Below are 21,023 nucleotides of genomic sequence, written 5' to 3'. Positions count from 1 at the left end.
GAACTTGGAGGGGAGGGACAACACACGGGGTATTGAGTCAGGAGACTGGATTCCAGCCCAGTCTGCTTCCAGCAGGTGGGGGCTCTGCAAGCCCCAGCCTCCGTGCCTTGATTCTCTCATCTGTAGAACGGTTAGGATCTCGCTGTTCTAACAGGGGGATAACATGAGGAAAAACCTTGCTGAGAGGAAGAAGTTCATTTTCTACGTGATGGTAAGAGAGTCTTACACTAAACTCACCAATTTCATCCAACAACATTCGGTCCTGTGTTAGCATATCCACTTTCACAGAGGACGAAACAGACTTGAGGCCACATGGAGCTAGAAAACTGCATTCCTGGGCTCTAACCCAGGTCCGCTCAGCCATGTCAATACAGGTGGAGATCTAGGTGGATTAGAAGCATGAACAAGCCAACAAGAGACCCGAGAATGAGCCTTTCTGGTACATTCTTTCACTTCCGTCTCCCAGCTTTCTTCTCTCTATAATGGAGGTGACACCGTCCACCTCTTTGCCTGAGAAAGGTTGGCAGGATTCCACAGAACACCAGTCCCAAAGCCCCCTTGGACAAAGGCAACCCTTCCTAATTATAGATCAGAGGAACCTGGTTAAAGAGCTGTGACTATTAACACCAAGAGGACTAGGGGTAGCGACCCTAACTTGAGTTAAGTCAAGGGGGATGCACTGTTGGGGATGGGGAGGGCTTGTGGCTAGCCCGTACTGAAGATGAAAGGGCAAACTGAGGCAGCACCTTCAAATATATTCAGCTGCTCTAGAAGCAGGGTCCCCAGACGTCCAGACAGAAAAAAGCAGACATGTTGAATCCTGCTACATGCCCCTCCAGTGGTCTTGTATAAATAACACAATGGGCATTCTGAAGTAGTCTTACTGGGGGAGGGGGGTTAGTTAGGAGTTCTATCACGGTCCTCCTCTTGCAGAACACTGGCCTTCAAACATACCCTTCATCAGAGCACACCCCCCACCCCCACCCCCCGCTACGAGAACAGCTCCAATTACCTATAACACACCCTCAAGATCGAGCCTGCTGGGGTCCTCTGGGTGCTGGAGTCTGGAAAGTGTAGAGGAGGATGACTACGTAGACAGCTACGGGGAAGTTGCTGGGGCAAGACTGTTCTGAAAGCAAGTCCGAAAACTCACTGGTTTGGCCTCTGGAGGATCAGACATTGATACGCTGCTGGTATATTATCTGGGATGAATTTTGTTCATATCCCACCAAGGAAAAGCTCATACAACGTTTCCAAATCACGATCTTTTTTTTTTTCTTTTGTGGCGGTGCATAGTTCATAATTCTGTAGCCCACCGTTCTGAAGCACTTCATGGTACCGTTCTCACTCCACTGCCATAAAGGTAGGGAATTTCCTTTATCCAATGGCAGTTATTAAGCATCTTCCCTGCACCCAGGACTTTGGGTGTCAGACAGTAAAAATGATTCCTAGTCATAGGACACACACACACACACAAAGAGGACGGCTAACAAAGGCATTGTCACGAGGCGCTCGGCCCCAGAGTCCACACTGCCAACTAAGGAGGCCCTCCTCATGAAGCTCCTTAGAAAGCCAGGAGTGGAGAACTGGATATGCGCTTGTAACAGAAGAAGCGCGTCTGAAAGATCATTGACTGTGTGATTTAGCTATATGGCATCTAGGAAACAAACCATGGAGATAGCCGAACAGATCAATCCTTGCCATGGGGCTAGGGAACGGTGACATGAACAGGCAGTGGTAAACATTTGTCCAAGTGTATAGAATGTGTGAGTCCTCAACTGTGGAGTTTGAAGGCTCAGCACTTTTAACAAATCCCATGTAGTGGGAGATGGTAATAGAACAGGTTGGGGCGGGCGGGGCAGAAGGTATATGCAAAGTCTTTGTACCTCTGCTCAGTTTGGCTATTAACTATAAAGCTAGCCCTCGGGTTTTCCCATCCATTCAACCACAGAAACACCGGCCTCTGGCTGGCTTGTTCCATAGTCTGCTGAAGGTGGGGGTGAATTGGTTTGTCTTTAAGTTCTGGGTGGGTAGACCCAAATCAGATTTGACAAGAAATACTTCCTTGATGGATTTTCAGGCACACTGGGGATGATAGAGGGAGGAGTCCTTCTGTATCCCTGGGCTTTGCCTCAGAATCAAGTCTAGAACATTCCATGCCCTGGAAGGTAGCTTTGAGCTAACCATCCAGACGCTTTCCGTTTCTTTCTCAATAAGACCATTTCGGAGCAAAGGAGACTTTGAAGTTTTAGGACTGAATCCACAGGCATTCAGAGGGCTCTCCGTTTATTTAACCAAGGGAGCATATAGTGGGATGCCATACCACTAACAATCATCCCCTCCCTTCCCTAGTGCGGTCCTTACTGAGAAGTCCAGGCTGATGCCGGCAGGCAACGCTGTAAGCAAACACAGCAGAGCATCATCCGCTCCTTTGCCTCTGTCTAGAGCTCAGACTTTTAAATCACGGATTCACAATGTGCTGAGCCCCTCCCACTTTATCTCTGCCCGCCACTGACGTCTGGTCCTGGGCAAGCTGGAAAAGGGCAAAGAACAGGGCCGAGCCAGGTGATGTTTGCTGCGGGGAGCCCGAAGGCAAGCATGTCTCTCCCAGGCGTGCGTTCTGCGAAAAGCAGAACCCCTGTCTCGCTCTCAGAGCAGCGAACTTCCCTCGAGTTCTTCAGGAAGTGACTTATTTGAAAGGACGAGGCTGTCTGTCTAGGAAACCCGGTTGAAATGCTGTAGCACCTGAGTGCTCATAATACGGAGTGATGAGCAAGTTCCCAAAGCTTTTTATCAAAACTCCAGCCCCTTCTGCAGTGGCCAGGGAAGGGGTCCCCACTACGGCGCCAGGCCGCTCGCGTTTCTCCATCCGCAGCCTGTCCCCCGGCCCCCACCTCCCAGGCCAGCACCCCTTACCTGGTGCGACGCCGCGTGCGCTCTCCGGGATGGCGTTCTTCCAGGCCGGCCGCTTAGGTGCGCGAGGACAAAGCGAACAAAGCCGGCGGCACTCGGCTTGGCTGGGCAGGTAGGGGCGCGGGCTCAGGCCTGGGGTTCCACACGCTCGCTCGCTCACTGGCAAGGGTGCGCCCAGTCCTCCGCCCCGCCCCGCCCCAGTTGTTGGAAGGCGTGGGCTCCCACCCGCGGAGCGCACAGCTGCTCTGCCCGCGGCGTAGGCTGGGCTCCGTTCGGGGGGCGCTGCGGCTCGCAGCCACGTGGGGCACCTGTTGGTCTCTCCCAGCAGAGGCGGGACGGGCCGCTCGGATGCAGCCTGTGAGGATCCGGACGTTCGGCGTGAGGGCGGCGCAACTATTGCTCCAGGGAACCGCGCCCGCCTCGTCCCTCGCCCTGCCCGGCGACCCGCGACCCACGACCCACGGACCGCAGCATCATCAACACTTCCGAGCGACCTGGCCGCTGCAAGCGGTGCGGCTGTGGTCACAGAGAGTGTTGGCTACTCCGCAGGTTTTATCGATTCCACCCTTGAGGAAATGTTGACTTTGGCATCGTTTCCATTTGTCTTCTGCTTTTTGCCAACCGGCCTGTTAGTTCTTGCAGGTGAGTGGTTATTGGGCAGCATTCGCCTTTTAACTTAGAGGGTGCCAGGTATTTGTCACAGAACAAACAACGGTGTCCCTTCTGGCAGGTGCTCCGTGCAGATAAACCCTCAAATCATTTTTATACTTAATCAAAACTACATATTGTGTGCTCATTGGAAAAGTTTACAAAATAGAAAACAAGAGAAAGCAAATAGAAAAGCCACTGGTACTCAGCTGCAGACCACTGGGGAAAAGCTTTCATTTCCTCCTTCAAAACCTTAGTTTCTTCCATTGATGCTTGATCATCCACACCTGAGTTGAACATCTGCAGTTTGGGCCGTTGTAACTCTGCTCTACCTATATACACCATTTGCTACTGCTTAATGCTGAGGCCTTAAGTTTAACACTCCAATCAGGTATCTCGGTGGGGCGGCCCAATTACATTTGGAAACTAGTAAATTTCCTAGACTACAAGTTATATACAAGAATTCCATTTTTCACACTTGTGTTTGTGTGTGCAGGTGCATCATCACATGTGAAGACATAGGAGGATCTGGGGGGAGTTTTGTTTTTTGTTGTTGGGTTTTTGTTCATTTTGTTTTTCTTCCACCACATGGTTTTTGAAGATTGAAATCACATTGGCAATCTTGAGGGCAAGTAAGTGCCTTTGCCAGCTAGGCTATCTCCCTGACCAAGGTCTGTTGTTTTTAACATAACTGTCTTCCAGGAAGCTCATCTGTTCCCTATTTTTTGCGCTTTCCCCCAGTATTCCTGTAAATGCCAACCTGCCAGGTAAATACTCCATTTTGTATTTTTACACATTCTTTGTATTTAACATCTCTCTGTTGCATTTCATTCTGTAGTTCTCGGATGGTTTCCAACTCGTCCTGTCTGAGAGCTTTCGGGGAAATTGGCACCTGGCAGCTTTGATGTTGCAAACTTCACTGGAGAGGGGAAAGGTTATTATATGTTTCTTTCTTCACTCAGTTCTCCCTCCCAATACCATTAACTGGAACACCAAAAAGTAACCCAGGATTGCTTCCAAGTAGCACTGAGGGCAGCAAGTGTGGGATCAGTGGGGGAGCCTGCCTCCTGGGTGAGAGGGCTTCAGTTCCATACCAGCAGATTTTAGAGAAATGAAAGGCACATGTGGAATTTCAAATGTCTTAGTGGGTATACAAAGGACAAAAACAGGCAAAGTCATCTTAAAATTAACCCACATGCCCCACGTGTTTCTACATGCAATCAATGCATACTGTACTAAGCCTTCAAAATGCAACAGTGTACACACTGAACAGTGGTACCTGTGGTGAGTGGCCCATGCTGTTATGGACAGCAGCCCTTATGAAGGCACCTTTGACAGCCTCCTACCCTTCCAGTGGTGGCTTACCATCTCCCTGCCCTTCTGCCTAATTAGGCTTACTATGGCAAGACTTTTGGCTATTTTATGGATTCTTCTTTCTTCCACGCTTCCCTCTCCCCATACCCCTCCCTTCCAACACCCTATGATGGGAGAGAGAGGAAAAATCCCCAAATAAAGTCAGGAGTAGGAATGGGGAGAAGGGTGGAAGAAAGAAGAACCCACAAAGTAGCCAAAGGTCCATTTTATCTGGGATAAAATGAAAACATATTTCCATAATATTTTGAAGCAAACCAAGAGTCTTACCACACCTAACATTTTTTACCTAATTGGAATGACTTCACATTTCGCCTCATAACTAAAGTCTCAGCATAGTCTGGGTATGTAGCACTTGCCTGTGTGCTGTCCTACCACTCCTAACGCTCCAGGGAAGCCAGTGGTACCGTCTGCTTCAGAAATAACAGTTGCTGCAAACTTTTCACAAACCTGTCCTGCCCAGGGGCTCTGGGGACAATCAGAGGGTACTCGGGGTGGCAGAGGCTTCTTGTCTCAGAAGCTCCGCAGCTGCTGGACAGTGCTTCCTCTTCGAAGATTCATGTGTTAAGTCTACAGGGAATGACCCAAAGCTCCAGCTGTGCTCAGGACGATGCCTTGTCTTTTTGGCCCCAATGCTTGGTTACTAATGGGGAGTAACGGGCTTTTGGTTTTGTTTTTCACAAGACAAGGTTTCGCTGTAAAGCCCTGGGTGTCCTGGAACTCCATCTGTAGACTAGGCTGTCCTCAAACTCAGACTCCCTTGTCTCTACCTTCTGAGTGCTGGGATTAAAGGTGTGTGCCACCACTGCCCGGCTGAGTAACTGCTCTTTTAAAGTGCATTTGCACAAACTGCCCTGTAGTGTTTCTGCTGCACACACATACACACACAAACACTTCTAAGTCCAGGTGAGAGCTTCAACCCGATTGAGACAAGAGCGTGGTGGAATGACTATGGCTCTGGAGACAGCAAGGTGGTGTTCCTCGGCCATTTCTGCAGCCTGTTGGTTCTGTAATGCAGACAAGATGCTTCACCTTTGAGATCTTGACTCGTGGAGGATGGTGTCATAATTACTGACCACCCGAATGCTTCACCTCCACAAGGAAAGCAAATCTAGGCGCACCACAGACCTGCCAAGGTGAGGACTTCCTGTGACACTGAGGGCAGTGGCAGTGAACAAAGGCTTAGACAACATCGCCCACATTCCAAAGCAAGCTGGTCTGCAGTGGGCCTCACCTTCAAGTGAAGCTAAAAGTTTTAAAACTTTGTGGTGCAAACAGTTGTTGGCATTTTAGTCTAGGCTCTGCCCCACAGTTACCTGGCAACAGCCAGGTGTGCCTGACTTACTGTTAAAGGGGATGCTTGCCCCTCCCTCTCTCTTGCTCCCTTACCCTCCCCCCTCTCCATGTGTGCTAATGGCTGGCCTCTACTCTTCCCCCCCCCCCCCGCCTTTCTCTGTCTCTATCACCCCCTCAACTCTCCTCCCCATGCCCTAAACTCTATTCCAAACTCTATCCGTCATGTGGCTGGTGCCTCAGGGGGAAGGGATGCCTCAGCATGGGCCTGCAGAGGCACCTCTCCCCCCATACCCTACTGTACCTCCACCAAACATATCCCTGGTATCTATTTATAAAACACAACAATGGTGCCGACATCCAGGATTTAGAAACTCAAAGACAGTTCTCACCCCTCTGGTGAGAATCTTCCAGGAAGGCCCCCAGCCCTCTCTAAGATGTATAGCCGTCTCTACTTGAAACACATACCGGTTGCTAGATGATCCAGATAACAGAGGTGACAACACCCAACAAGTGTTGCCAGTGTGGTACCAACAGCTGGCCATTGTAAGTGCTGAGGGAGCGTGGCAGACTCAAACCTTTGCCTTCACAGAAACTCTTTACTTGATTGAGCTAAAAGTCACACTCCCAAAGACCCGTGTCTGTGTATACAGCACAGTTCTCTCCATTTCTGCCCCCTAAGTTCCCATGATAACTTCGCTCTTAATTCTGGTTCCTTAGCCCCACCTCCCTGGGTTGACCTGAAGCCTGAGGCACACAGCAGACTAGCTTCCTTTGGTTCCTGAGGGATGTTCCCTGAAACCTTGATACTTACAAGCCTCTGTCCAGGAAGTCATCTGCTGACAGACACATCCAAGTTTATATTGATCACAACGTCAGGAACCCAGCTGGAGTTCAAGAAATATTTGTGGAATAAAACATGTACCTGTCATATTAAAATGTGTGAGCTATAAAACTCAATACTGTGGTGCACTGCCTGGGAGACTGGCTTCAGGTGACAATTCTACCTCGTGGAAAGGAGCTGCTCCTCCAAGTAGGAAATTCTAATGACTTCTAGTCACCTTTCTAGGACCACGTGGGATCTGAAGCAGTGAAATGTGACTCGGGATTCTGGTTTCTTCCAAGAGCTGTCTGGCTTCTCATGGTGCAAGGGCTGTCCTTGCCACAGCTCCACAGCCACCTGTAGCCATGTGGGTGTTATAGCATCTGTGGATGGACAAGGGGGTCCCCAAAAGGCCAGCAGTAAGCACAGAAGGGCAAGGTGAAAACAAGTGGCTTTATTGCCTGAATCAGGACAAACTTAACTGTCTGAGACACATCAACATCCAAGCAACTTTTTACATGAGAAGGTCGACTCAACAGAGGAGCTGACTCACACTGCCAGTAACAGGAAAACAAAACAAACCCACCCACGTCAATGTTTTACTTATCAACGTTGAGTTGATGATGTCGTATTAGGTTACCACAGGGCCACATGGCACTGAAACTGTGGGACAAGTATGAGAGACTACTGGGCTGTCAGGAAGGCACACTCTGCTGCACATGGCTACGGTTAGGACAATCTCTGATCATGAGGTATGACAAATGTGCTCTCCATTTTTAAATTGATGACTGAATTTGTGTTTGAGAAGACAGTGAATTATTTCTAGAGCATAAGTCTGAATGGCTACAGACTAGTGGGAAAAAAAATCCCAGGAGGCCCTCTGGAGTCCTCCTAGTGTCAAGGCTGGAGCTTGTGGACACACTATGATCCAAGATGAAAAGCCAAGCCATCCAAGCACAGCTGAGAGAAGCAGTGCACATCCTTGGAGTGAGCCACAAGTTACCCAGGAAAACATGCCACCCAGAAGCAAGGAACCAAAGAGAGCGCATCGGGACGAGGCAGCAGATGACAGGGAGCGTCCCACTGGCAAAGAAAGGCCTGGAACGTACCAACAGTGCTAAGACCCAGCTACCGACCACACCTATCCATGCAACACCTAGCCTCCTCCTCTTCAGCACTGTCAAGACAAAGAGATGCTAGAGCTGGGACTGTAGCTCAGAGGAAGAGGAGAGCTTGCCTCGTACATGAGAGGCTCGAGCTTCTATACTCAGTAGAGCAAATACATACACACACACACACACATACACACACACACACACACACACACACACACACTCTTAGCAGAAGGTACCTCATAGTCTTTCCTAGTCGTCTCATACATTTTGAATCTTGATGTCCTTTTGGTTTTGTTTGTGATGAGAAAGCATCTAACTAGGCCCTTGCTGGCTTTGAGCCTGAGGTCTTGCCTCATGCTGCTCATGGCTGGGATTACAGGTGTGCACCACCGCGCCTAGCTCATACATGAATCTCTTCTGTAAGATTCATGTATTTCGTGGAAAGAATCGGGGAGAGGGCAGCAAACCCGACAGAACAAAGTAAGCAAGCACAGCGGAGAGGCTAAAAGTCACTAAGGAAAGAGGAGGAAGCAGCAATTCTAGTGAACAAAACACACACACAATTCTTTCTCAGGTCTGGCGTTTGCTGTCTCTTTCTTCCCAGTGTTTATTTCCAAGAGATGATGTTTCTGAAAGAGAAAAACCAGCCATCATTATGGTTTACACAGAATCACTATGGCCCTTAACTTCAGTTCTAAGTACAGGCAAGCCAGATAAACTAAATTACACACATTCAGATTATACGTGGCAGAGAAAAATTAAACAGCATCATAACAGTGCTTAATTTTTATCGATACTGGCATTAATCAGAGTGAATTATATTCTCTACAAATATAAAATGCAGCTATTGTAGCTCTTTCCAAATATAAAAACAAGTTTCATTTTAACTTATCTAGTCATCCCTTTAAGAACAATGTTAGCACCTCTATTTACAAAATTTATAATGCAGCAACACCTTTGTTATGTACATATGGTTTTAGACAGGGTCTTATTAGACCAAGCTATCTTAACTCCACATCTCACACGCCTCAAATCCCCAAGACAGCACTGCAGGCTGACTAATACCTGGCTGATAACTACTAACGAAAACCACACAACACAGTAGTTATAAAAGCCTTAACATTTGGAACACATATATCTGGAAGTAGATTAAGTAAGGTGAGAATAAATATCCAGTTTTATTTTCCTCCCAAATGAGAAGAGAATGCCTGAGTACCTATGTTATCTCCTCATTCCATGCCCTGCAGGTCCAGACTAACCGAGAAAGAGGCTGTAGCCCAGGGCATACCCAGAAGCTGGGACAGCTCCTCCCCTGTCAGCTGTAAGCTCCAGCCTGCAAGAGGGGGTGAGGTGTGGGGTGCACACCAAGAGCCTGCATGGACACCGTGAGCCTCTGCTTCCTCATCAGACAATAAGGTCATTCTACTACATGTGGGGGTGGGGGCAGGGAGCTACAAATGTGTGTAGTATATGGATAGGGAGCAAGGTGCACTCAGCTCTGCCCACAGGTGTGTGCCATTCTTCCTCAGATTGTTCCCACCTCCCGTTTTACTATGCAACATGAGTCTCTCAATGGCCTGGAACTGACGAGCAAGTTAGGCCAGCAGTTGCTGAGCCACAGTCTCCACTTCCCAGTGCTGGGATTGTGACAGCACACACCTTGCCCTGCACTTCTGCTTCAAGGATGCTGTGAGGACTGTGCAATGTGAGGCCCAGCCCCGTACACAGTGCTGTGTGGGGGAAACTAGCGTGTGTTATGTTTTAAATTCAAACATTTACCGTTCTAGGCTTTCTAATTTTCTAGAAACAATTGAAAATGGCAGCCTTATCTTAAATTATATGAGCACTCTCAGTATCTCTCTGAGGAGAGTTCACTACACAGATGAATAGACCAAAGTACAAATGATTAATTAGCTGGGCTAATCCCAGAAGCCTGTGTCATTGCAGGCTCTTCAGTCGGTCTAGTTAAAATCTTCATTAAATTCAAGATCTTAAGCTCAAGCACACAAAACAGAAATCAAGTATAGAGATGCTAAGGCACGACAATGGGAAGGAACTGTTGCTCAGGGTGTCAGCTTAGGTGCTAGCTTCCTTAGGGACAAACTCAGCAGAGGTGCGCACTCAGTCAGCACTGCTGTTCCAGAGGAGCGACAGCCCAGGGAATCCCAGGAGCTGCTGCAGGAGCATGGAAGAGCCAGCTCTGGGCTGACACTGCACCAACCCCACCCCTCCAGCACACACACAGGGGTGAATAAGTGGGGTAATCTCATTTTGTCCACAAGTTCCAGTTGGCTGCTGGCCATGACTACTTTCTGATGGCCCCTGTTCTTGCGGGGATCCTGACAGTAAGACACGGTTGGGAACTACTGGGATGGGCCCAGCACACTCTCTCTGAACAGTGGCACAGCACAGCCTGCTCCAGTGTCACAGGTGACAGAGTGCCTACCTTCCTCGATCTTCTATCCTTGCCCAGACTCAGGACTAAAGCTACTGCAGCAGACAGAGTCAGTGAGGCCTGAGAAGACGTCAAGTCTGGACACAGTGTGAGGCTAAGCTTCACCTCATGACCATCTTTACAAGTCTCTTCACATACTGACGATGTGAGCAATTTCAAATCAAACAGTAAGAAACGGCTTCACATAAGCACCTGGAGTCGGGTGCATCACAGAAGGGGAAACGGGAAACTTACTTAGCTTCTCAGCAGCTTTTTCATCTCTGTGAATTTACTTTGGTTGGTTGGATTGTTTAAGAGGAAGAGGAGAATCTGTTCGTGTTTCTCAATCTGTGGATGCAAAGGAGACAGTATGATTTCTCTCTCAATGTGAGGCAGCGTGTGGCTTCATGTAGGAGCTGCACCTACCTGTTTCTGTAACTCTGTGCAACAGCAGTCTCTGCTGTGTGGTATCTCTAGAAGCAAAAACAAACAAAACAGGCCTAGGTCATGGCAGTGAGGGAGCCCGCGTGCACCTGTGTGTCGGGGTCTAAGTGTCAACTCCCCAGGACATCACCCACCCAGTCATGTGCTGTGTGTGTCCTGGACTCTCAGACCAGCACTCCATCTAAAGATTAGGTCTTCTATGATGTCTTAGGTCTTCTAAGACTTCTCCTGTTGCTCAGATCAAAGAGAACCCGAAGAAAGGCACAGGCACAGTTGCAACCATTCCAAAGCTCTCAGTCTCGACTCCCACAGCACCAGTGTCCCTGACCTTGGGTCAGGTCAGGCTGAATTGCCACAGGAGTGCAGAGGAGGAGGAGAGGGTGGGGACTGAAGCCGTGAGGAGAGAGACAATCAAAACGACCTCTGCTGTGTATTACGCTTAAGAAAGTACCTTTAGTGGAAGCACTTTTCCTTTTAGAAGTGAGGTTTTCTGCCAGGCCACACATCACCAGATTCTCAGCTATATTGATCATTCCGTTCTCAGAACATTTTTCAACTGACACTGCGTGGACATTCTTTGAAATGGCTTTCACAGAGAGAACCACACTCTGGTTCAGCATGGCATTTCTCAGCAGCTCCATCACTAACTGCGAACAGCTTCCATTCAGCTCCATCGGCCCTGGAAGAGTCACACCCTGAGCTTTGTTCACAGGTGTCCTGTTTTTAAGATTTATTTTCTTTATTTACTTTTGTGTGTATGAGTGTACTGCCTGCACGTATATATGTGTATACCACCTGCCCACAGAAGTCAGAAGGTGGTGTTGGCCTCCCTGGAACTGGAGTTACATACAGGTGGTTGCCAGTCACTATGTGGTACTGGATGTTAACCCAGGTCCTGCAAGAACCACCAGTGCTCTTAACCACAAGCTGGCTCTCAGCCCCATGTCTCTTGTAGAAGATATTTAGGACGCTGTCTAAGGAGACTGGCGTGGCTGGCACCATGCACTACCGAGGCTTACGGCACAGAACAGACACGCTCATGCCTATGGGCTCTGGTGGGAAAGGACAGTGCAGAGGCCAAGCATGCTACAGAGTCACTGTCATCATCTCTGAGAAAAGCAGGACAGGGCCACATCAAGCATTCTCATTTATCTGTTCTTTGCATATTCCAACTGGACGGGTAAGCAGTGGACGGGTAGGCAGTGGACAGGTAGGCAGTGAGCAGGCCGGCAGTGGACATGTAGGCAGTGGACAGGTAAGCACAAGCTGCTTTAGAAGAAGAGTGAGGAGGCTGGAATGAGGCCAGGAAACATCCCCTGGTTCCTATAGGGAGCTGTGACAGAGCAGGCGGTCTTGGGCTCACACCCTGCCACTTGCCATGAGAGCTGCACAAGAGGAGAAAGACAGTCTCCAAACCCTGATATTCTGAAGATAAGCCCCCAAATACAGAGACAGATGGAATGCAGTTTTCACAAGAATTAAAGTACAAAGGAGACAAAATTTCTCTGAAAACTCTTGCTAAGATATTTAGAGGAAGGCAAGCTAAGGATAATTTAGCTACAGCCCCACTTGACTACAAATAATTTAGGATAATTTAGCTACATGGCCCCACATGACTGTTCATAACCCCCACTTGAAGTGTTACACGTGGCAGCCTCCTTCCTTTACCTGCGAGTACTATGCATGCATTGTGAACGTGAAAAGGAAGCCCCATACAATGACCAGAGTCCCCGAGGGGTCTCGGGAATATGACCCACTGTTACTCTTGACAGTGCTTCTCTGTAATCTGCACTGTCGCTTGCTCTGAATAAAGCTCCCTTTGAGACTTCTGCAGGTCTATGTATGCCATGACTTTCTAGTTCCGTGAAGAGGCCAAGAACCTGGAAACACCCAGCCCAAACCCAGAACACTGGTAACAGTCTGATATAAACCATTTAATTCAGACTTAGAGCTATGAAATATAAAGATAAAAAATTCCACAGACACAAATCTAGAAAGCAACAGAACTGTGTACCCTCTAGTGAGCATCTAATGATCTGGAAGGGCAGCTCCAGGTGGCTGGCTGGGATGGGCTGCACTCTGGAAAGAGGCAGGGTTTCGATGTTTCCATAATCTGCGTAGAGAACTTTCACATCAGATTCCGACGTTTCCAGAACAATGGCCCGGTACCAGAAGTCATCATCTGAAAACAAGGGATCCTTAGCACAGGTTACAGTCCGAGCCTTCCCTTCCCTAAGATGGTTCTATCTACTACACTAAAGACTAACTGGGTTTCCAGTTAACAGTCTGCAGTTTTCTACATTCCTTCCAAAGCCCTCTGTGGAGGCACGCAGAGTCCTGATTTTGTTTTTTAACTACAAAAACAAGGGAGCTGAGGGAAGACCATGCATCTCTGCAAGGCTGCAAGGCTGCAAGGCAGATGTACAGATGGAAGCAGCTTACAGCCAAGGGAGCTCGTGCAAAGCTGGCGGTGAGGCAGACAGGCAGGATCACACGCACGCACGCACGCACGCACGCCTCCAAGACCCCTGAGGGTGAGGGGCAGAGGGCAGGACAAAGGAGGCAGTTACTCTCTACTTTTACACGGCACAGCTAGCTTTAAGTTCACCAAAGACACTGGTGAGCCTCACGCTTAGAAGTCCCTTCTCCAAAGGCTATGGACTGGGGACTGGGAGGTTGAGGGGAGGGCACAGTTAGGCAAGATGGATGTTCCAGGGAGGAGACAGCGACCACACAGGAGGGTACTTCCAGATGTGATCAAGCCTGCACTGAAGCCCAAAGGTAGGTAAGCTCTGCTGGACAGAAACTTCCAAATAACTCTTGGGTGTCCCATTGTAGTCATGTGGAAAGATGGTTCAAAGGAGCCTCTCCCGTGACAGAGAGGGCAAAGCAAACAAAACAGGACCCGGAGGGAGGAGACCATCACATCCAAAGAATGATGGCCCAGAGATGGGGACAGCACGTCCTGTCCTCAAAAACACAAAGGGGACAACATTCAAACACAAAGACACCCAAGAAACTAGTGAAGGTAAAATAAGACGGCAGAGCCTCCGTGAAGCAAGCCGGGGGTGGGGACAGAGATCACAGCAAACACATTCAGCAGCGCCCAGTCAAGCACTGGGAGGCTCAGCAGCTCCTCAACACAACACAAAACAAACGGAGAGAATGAATCAAACTCATGAGTTCAGGGGAACCTTCCCCTACCCCACCACCTGAAGCACTCCCAGACTAGAGCCTATTCATGGGTGGCAGCACAACATGGACAGCCAGCCCCTGTGTCCAGTGACATTACAATCAGCAAACAGGATGGAGAGGATACTCAAGGCTCCACACAGCAAAGGTTACATTCAATCTTGGGAGAACCTGTCTATCTTCTGATTGAAAATACCAACAGTTAATAGACAAGGTAATGCTTTCAGAATGACTTTCTACTGGTTTTTACCTCCCATGCAATGCCTTTTCTCAGCTTCTAAGGAACACATACATCCAGATGCTGGGGCAGATCCAAAGAGCAGCAAGGTCAACAAAAACAAAGGAGGGAGGAGGGATATCAGCTACCTAAAGAGGGGAAGAAACTCAGCTAACCTCCGGGCAGGGAGACAGAGATGGTACAAACAGCACTCAGCATGAAGGTGAAGCAATGGCGGGCCAGGTTTGGAAGACAAGCAGTCTAGCCTTCAGCTAGGCTAGGATATGGGGAAACATGGTGGGGTGTGTCCTTGTAGAGCTCACTGAGGGGATGGAATGCTGATATGGGGGACTAGGAACAGTGACAACACACACAACACTTTTGATAAAGAGGCTCAATAGCAACAGAACCAGGAACAGCAGCACGCCACAGGGGAGTGTCTGCAGTGTCTATGAGGCCTCACAGTGACGACAGGGTCTTACATACCATGTCATGCCTTAACTTTCACTGCAACACAAATGGAGGCAAGTGCAGCCAGATGTCACACAACAGTAGGACAGAAGTGACGTCACTAACAAGGTGATAGAGAACGTCCCTGAATATGACATCATTCTGCCCCATTAACGGCCTACCAGACATCTGTGGACAAACTGCCTTTATGAGACCTCCAAGATGTAACAGTCAGGTGGTTATGAGCGTGGGAGAGCCCATGAAAGACTCCGTACTTTAACCTTGGCTGTGACAAGAAGCAACCTGGGCACTCTGTTCTTGACCTGCTTGGCTGCCATTCTGCTCAGGAAACAGTAGGAAACATGTCCACCCATACCCCACAGCACCTCTGCCATCTTCCTCCAACCCCAGAAACAAGCCAGGACATCCTCTGCAAGTGCTACTTATATTAGCGATGCGGTTTGTTGATGTGGAGTGTTAAGCAAGCCTGTCCTGAGATAATCTAATTCTCCTCTGGTCCATTCCCAGGCAGCTCCTAAAGTATGGAAGACTGTGCACCAGTGACCCAGCAGACAGAGCACTGGTACTTGGAGCTGGTTATCTGAGTGTAGCTATACTCTTATCTAACAATAACCTACATAGAGTGGAAAATCAGATGGCTCCAGAATATAAATTAAATCACAATCTGTCTTTCTCAGTTTGTCTAACCAAATGAAATGTGTGCTGAGGTTACCAAAATCTACATCAGCTCCCCAAAAGACAACGGCCCTTTCCCTGCAGTGCTTCACGTAAAAGGGGCATTACTTGTGTACTTAGCACAGCACGCGTCGCCGGTCCGTGGTCTGTAGGCTGGCTGGCCCTTCTGAGCATTACAGTGTTCTAACAATTCAGCTGCTAACACACACAGCTTCTCTTGATTTTCTGAAATCCAAGCAATTTTCACTGTGAGAAAATCCCCAGTAGTGACAACATACAAAGACTCTCAAGTCCAATCAAGACAAGAGGGGTCCACATTAAAATACACATTGTGTTTTAAAAACAGATAGACTACTGGTTGCCTTTTGCAGAAAGACTTGAACTATGAGGAGCCTCTGGGAGGCCTATTTCCTAACGAGGGTGATTCTGCTAGTGTGCTCCCTCTATAAAAATTACTGTATTTTATTAATTTCATTTTACATTTACTTATAATGGGGATGCCACGGCACCCTGTGGAGGTGAGAGGACAACTCTAGGAGTGTCCTTTCTTCCTTCTGCCATGTGGGCTCGGGGGAGGGAACTCGGGGGAGGAGACCTGCTACCAAGAGCTGGGCCTCTCTCTCATCATCCGTAAGCAGTTGTAGTGTTCAGAAAGAGCAATGTTTCCCACTGGAGCCCAGGCATAAGGAGAAGTAGCACTCAAGACTGCTGTGGTTTCCCTTCTTGTTTAATGCAAGTTTACAATCAAGCAATCTCTTAAGTGTCTGTGAAACCATCCTTGTGGTACTGAAGAGTCAGCTGGGAATACTGGGAGTGTCTGTTCACATCTACTTTAACAATGAAAGAATAACATCTGCTTCAAATTACCAGCTCAGGAAGTATAGTAAATTACCACTTTTAGACTTTCTTCCCAAAATCAGAAAAAAAAAAAAAAAAAAAAACTACCTTCAATCTGTGTAAGTGACAAGCAGAGGTCAGGCTGTTGTGACCGTCTACACTACAGCTGAAGTAAGAGTAATCCTTAAGCTCACTTTATTACGTACAACATATTCAGAATATACAAACAGTCATAAAATGCTACTTGAGTATTGAGAAACTCTCTTAGGCCAACCCATACCCTCACCTAAAAATAACCTATGTAGATAAAAAGCTGATGAAAAAACTATGATTATTAACTGATTACTAAGAGTGATAAAATTCTAGAAATAATTCTGGTTGGTTCTCACTTATGTAGTTGAAAGTTAGCTTAATAAATACAATTCAATATAGATAACGTGTTTTAAAAAATAAGTTATGTAAAAATTAGGGGCACTTTTTGATCTAGGACGTTACAGATTACACTACAGCCAGGCTGCTGCGGAGGTGAGCACAGGGCACACCCTCTGTCTTCTGGGTTACACTTCTTGACAAGCATCACCTCCTTTCTGCACCTCACTTCTGACAAGAGCTCCCCGAAGGACCTGCTCTGCACAGCTGAGCAGCAGAGGCGCGCAGCAGCAGTGCGGCTCCTCACCTGACATTTCACTGGGGATGGCGTAGAACAAGGCTGGGCTTATGATCTCTAGTACATTTGCTGCTATAGTCTTGTTAACTGGCAATTCCATTGTCTTCCACTGCTCTGCTGAAGGGCTGGCTAAAAACACAGGAGGCACAGGCTCATTAAATATACATTAAATTAAATACACACAACTTACAGTTCTCCTCAGTAATATATGCATTCAATAAGTTTGTTCATCAATGACTATCAACACATCAGAGTTCCCATGTTGGGTGTCTGTTTCACAAATCAATTTACTCAACTCAGAAATGCATGTTACAAAGAGTCATTCAATAACCAGGACCGCCAAGCTGATGCACTCCTGTAGAGTATTTCTAACATAGTGAATGTAATCCTTCAAATTTGCCAAAGCTTAAATTACACATATCTGTACAATGCATACTTATCTAACAACTAAATCTAAAATGAATGTTTGTTTGAAAACAATCCTACTTTTCTGGTGAGGTTTCCCTGAGGAGAGAAGGCCACCTGAGTGGAGGGCGGTCCATCCAATGGACTCCACAAAGGCTCTCAAGAAACTGAGAGGGACGCCAGCCTTCACCTGTCTGCTTCCTGATTATGAAAACCTCACACTCCCGCCACAGTGCCATTCCCAGCATGGCAACAATGCAGCCCCTCAAGCCATGAGCTTTCTGTCCGTGTAAAACATAAACAGCGCAGACCTCGCATGCTTGGAATCAGCAGAGTGAACACTGTGAAACGACTTCACTATTCAAAGCCTTCTACAGTTTCAGCATAATCCTCATCATAATTCAAAAACGCGCTCTTCATAGAACTAGAAAAAAATAATCCTAAAATACGTATGGAAGCTGGAGAGCCACAAAGAAACAAGGTGACATCCCTTCACCCTGCATGACATCCACTCAAGAGCAAACATGGATCTTGGGATCTGAAAGTCTGAACAGCTAGGGGAAATAAGACACACCTTTCCAGAAGCAGTCCTAGGCAAGGGCTCAGTGGTACAAGGGACAGTCCTAGACGGCCTGAGCAATGCCATTACACACACTCAGTGGTTGTCTGCACAGGAATATCACCAACCAGCAGAGGAAAGAATAGATCTTACATGCAGAATTTAGACTTACTAGAAACACCCCCCAACACACACACACACACACACACACACACACACACACACTGGATGTGTGTGTGTGTGTGTGTGTGTAAAGCAGGAGAGAGGCCAGGCGTGATGGTGCATACCGCTAATCCCAGCACTTGGGAAGCAGATCTCTGTGAGTTTAAAGGTAGCCTGGTCTACATAGTTAATTCTGGAACAGCCAGGGGGGCTACACAGTGAGAGCCTGCCTAGAGCTCATAATTGCATCAACTCCAGTTCCAGGGCTTCTGACACCTCAGACATACATGCAAGCAAAACATTCATGAACACAAAATAAAATTAATTATATATTTAAAAAAAGAAAAGAAAGAATGTAATAAAGAAGAATGTAATAAAGAAGGCAGGCAGGCAGGCAGGCAGAAGAGAAATGGACTCAGGAAGGAGACCCGAGGAAGCAGCCAGGAAGGATGAAGGATGGCAGGTGTAGGCAATTAAGAGCAATGTTATGTATGGAAATTTCACTGAAACCCACTTGTGTACTGTAACCAAAGTGTTAGAGAGCAAAGCAAACCCTAATATGAACTTGAACTACAGACGGTTTAAAGGCATCACCTTGCACCCTGTGGCTGTCGATCTGCTTATGTTGATTAGCAGGTCTGCTCATCAGTGAGTCCTGTGGTGAACCACACCTTAAGACCAACTGCTCTCTGATGAGCACATCACTAATGATTTTGGGGTAAGGAGTGGAAAGATCGGTGAGCTCCACGCCCACGCCGTTCGCGGTGATTTCCACAACTCTGGCTTGGAGTTTGAGCCCCACAACACATGCTTGAAATCTTGCTGTGGCCTCTTTTGTCCAATGCTTGTTTGGGGGCTGTATATCTGAGAAGTAAGGAAAAAACATTAAAGAAAAGTCTATGCATGCGGTGAGCTTGTTGATGGTTGGCAGGACTGGGTCCTTACACTTAGCTTACAACTTCCCAAAGTTACACAGGATGTGGTCAAGTCACAGATCCTCCTGTACCTGCTGACACACACGCAGGGACTGAGACTTTCGGGAGCTGAGAGCAGCACTGTGCCAGGGACAGATGTGTGCCGTCACTGTCTCTTAGGGGGGCTTTTGCTTGTGCAGTGATGTGACTAATGAGAAGTTGCCAATAGATCAAAGGATCTTTGCACAGTTCCCAGTGCTCTGAGCAACGTGGGCTTACTCCCTTGTATTCTGAGGCAGGCAGGGCCTCACTTGCCCAGGAGAGAGCAGCTGAGCCTGTGGGAGTCAGGGGTGGCACCCCTGGATTCTCATTTCCGTCCTTCCTTTTGGTGGGTTTCCAACCATGACTGTGCATCTGAGACTACTCGCAGCACCTGTTCAACAGATGTGGAGGCTCGCTCCAGAGCTTCTCATTTAAGTCTGGAGTGGGGACTATAAATCTGAATTTTGTTTTTGTTTTCTTGAGACAGGGTTTCTCCAGGCTGTCCTGGAACTCATACAGAGATCTGCCTGCCTCTGCCTTCCGAGTGCTGGGATTGAAGGAGTGTGCCGCCACCACCTGACTTATAAATCTGAGCTCTTAAGACAAGTTCCTGCTTGTCTGGAACTTTGAAGCTCCTGGTCTGAGGGCCACATCTTAAGAAGCACACTGGCGTGACATATGGTGATTAAGAACAATCTGGGGTAAGATGGCTCTACAGGTGAACGTGTTTGCCACCAAAGCCTGAGCATTTGAATTTGATCTTTGGTTCTCAGAGTGGAAGGAGAGAACCGATTCCCAAAAGTTGTCTTCTTGTCCTTACTGCAGACGCCATGCATGTGCCTGCATGAATGTATCATACATACGTGCACATGTGAGTACACATACATGTATGAACACACGACGATATAGTCTTTAGTAAGAACAGAGGCCTCATGCACACCCACTGCACATTATTAGGAGACAGAGTGATGTCATGTGTCTCATCACAACAGAACTGTCACAAAGACAGACAGACAGACAAAAACAGGACTTAGGAACATCTGTGCTCCCCAACATGGGCACTGTTAAGAATCTGGGATCACTTTCCACAGAAGTAGGGGTCTTAAAGTGAGGGTCTTGTTGTATGGCCCAAGTTGTCAGGTTCCTGGGCTGAAGTGGTTCTCCTGTGGAGTGCTGAGCAGCTGACACTACTGCCCAGGCCTCGGCGCCATGCTGCTCCCATGACCATGAATGCAAATGGAAACATATACTCTGCGCACATATACTCTGCGCACATATACACATATACTCTATTAAATGTTTACATGCATGGGGACACATTCGTGGAATCCCAGCAAAAGAGGTGATAAGGTAAGAACAGTTACTAGGTTCCAGGTCCTGACCACAGAGACCGGGTTTCAGCAGAACAAGGCAGCAACAAGCATGCTCAAAAGCGAGGTGTCAGGTCACATCCCTGACAAGCTGCCGAGCCCTGCTGCTTCTGTGTGGTCTTACTTCTCTTCTTCTCCAGATAGGAAAACAGAAGTGCGCAGCTTAAATAACTTGCTAGCTCTCCCAGCAGCCAGTGTGTAGCAGGGCTGGCCCCTGGCACCCCTCCCTGCATAGTGATGCTGCCCTGCACATCCTGTAACTCGCTTTCCTCCCTCGCATCACAGGGGTGAGTGTAACACATCTTAGCAGCAGCAGGGTGACAGCAAAGGCCTGGGCACAGCTTCAGTCCCAGGCCTGGCCCAGTGCCTCAGAGCCACTGTTAAGAGGGCCACTCACCATCCTGACATAGATCATGTTACAGTCGTCCTCTGTGGCAGGCTCTGCAAGTGATGGACTGTCAGTAACAGCCC

General features: G+C 48.0%; 2 protein-coding genes across 12 annotated transcripts in view; both read right to left on the bottom strand.

Annotated features, from left to right (window-relative positions):
* Vwa2 (von Willebrand factor A domain containing 2) overlaps nt 1–3,079 on the bottom strand; it is a 37,663-nt gene extending 34,584 nt beyond the window's left edge. The window contains exon 1 of the mRNA NM_172840.2: nt 2,917–3,079. The gene's annotated coding sequence lies outside the window, so the exon portion shown is untranslated. The remainder of the gene's footprint in view (nt 1–2,916) is intronic.
* Nucleotides 3,080–7,482: 4,403 nt separating this feature from the next.
* Nucleotides 7,483–21,023, bottom strand: part of Tdrd1 (tudor domain containing 1) — a 43,842-nt gene continuing 30,301 nt past the window's right edge. For 10 of the 11 annotated variants that reach the window (XM_006527473.1, NM_001002238.2, NM_001002240.2 and 7 more), the window contains 8 exons: nt 18,821–19,090; nt 17,110–17,229; nt 15,705–15,821; nt 13,056–13,223; nt 11,493–11,720; nt 11,024–11,070; nt 10,853–10,945; nt 7,483–8,792 (listed from right to left, as the gene is read on the bottom strand). In XM_006527473.1, coding sequence (XP_006527536.1) covers nt 10,853–10,945; nt 11,024–11,070; nt 11,493–11,720; nt 13,056–13,223; nt 15,705–15,821; nt 17,110–17,229; nt 18,821–19,090 — 1,043 coding nt within the window. In that variant the 3' untranslated portion in view covers nt 7,483–8,792. The remainder of the gene's footprint in view (nt 8,793–10,852; nt 10,946–11,023; nt 11,071–11,492; nt 11,721–13,055; nt 13,224–15,704; nt 15,822–17,109; nt 17,230–18,820; nt 19,091–21,023) is intronic. The other variant, XM_006527478.1, reaches the window with a different exon arrangement.

The sequence above is a fragment of the Mus musculus genome, chromosome 19, assembly GCF_000001635.26.
Source record: "Mus musculus strain C57BL/6J chromosome 19, GRCm38.p6 C57BL/6J".
NCBI lineage: Eukaryota > Metazoa > Chordata > Mammalia > Rodentia > Muridae > Mus > Mus musculus.
The sequence above is the reverse complement of the archived record's forward strand: the minus strand, read 5'-3'. Positions and strand labels throughout refer to the sequence as shown.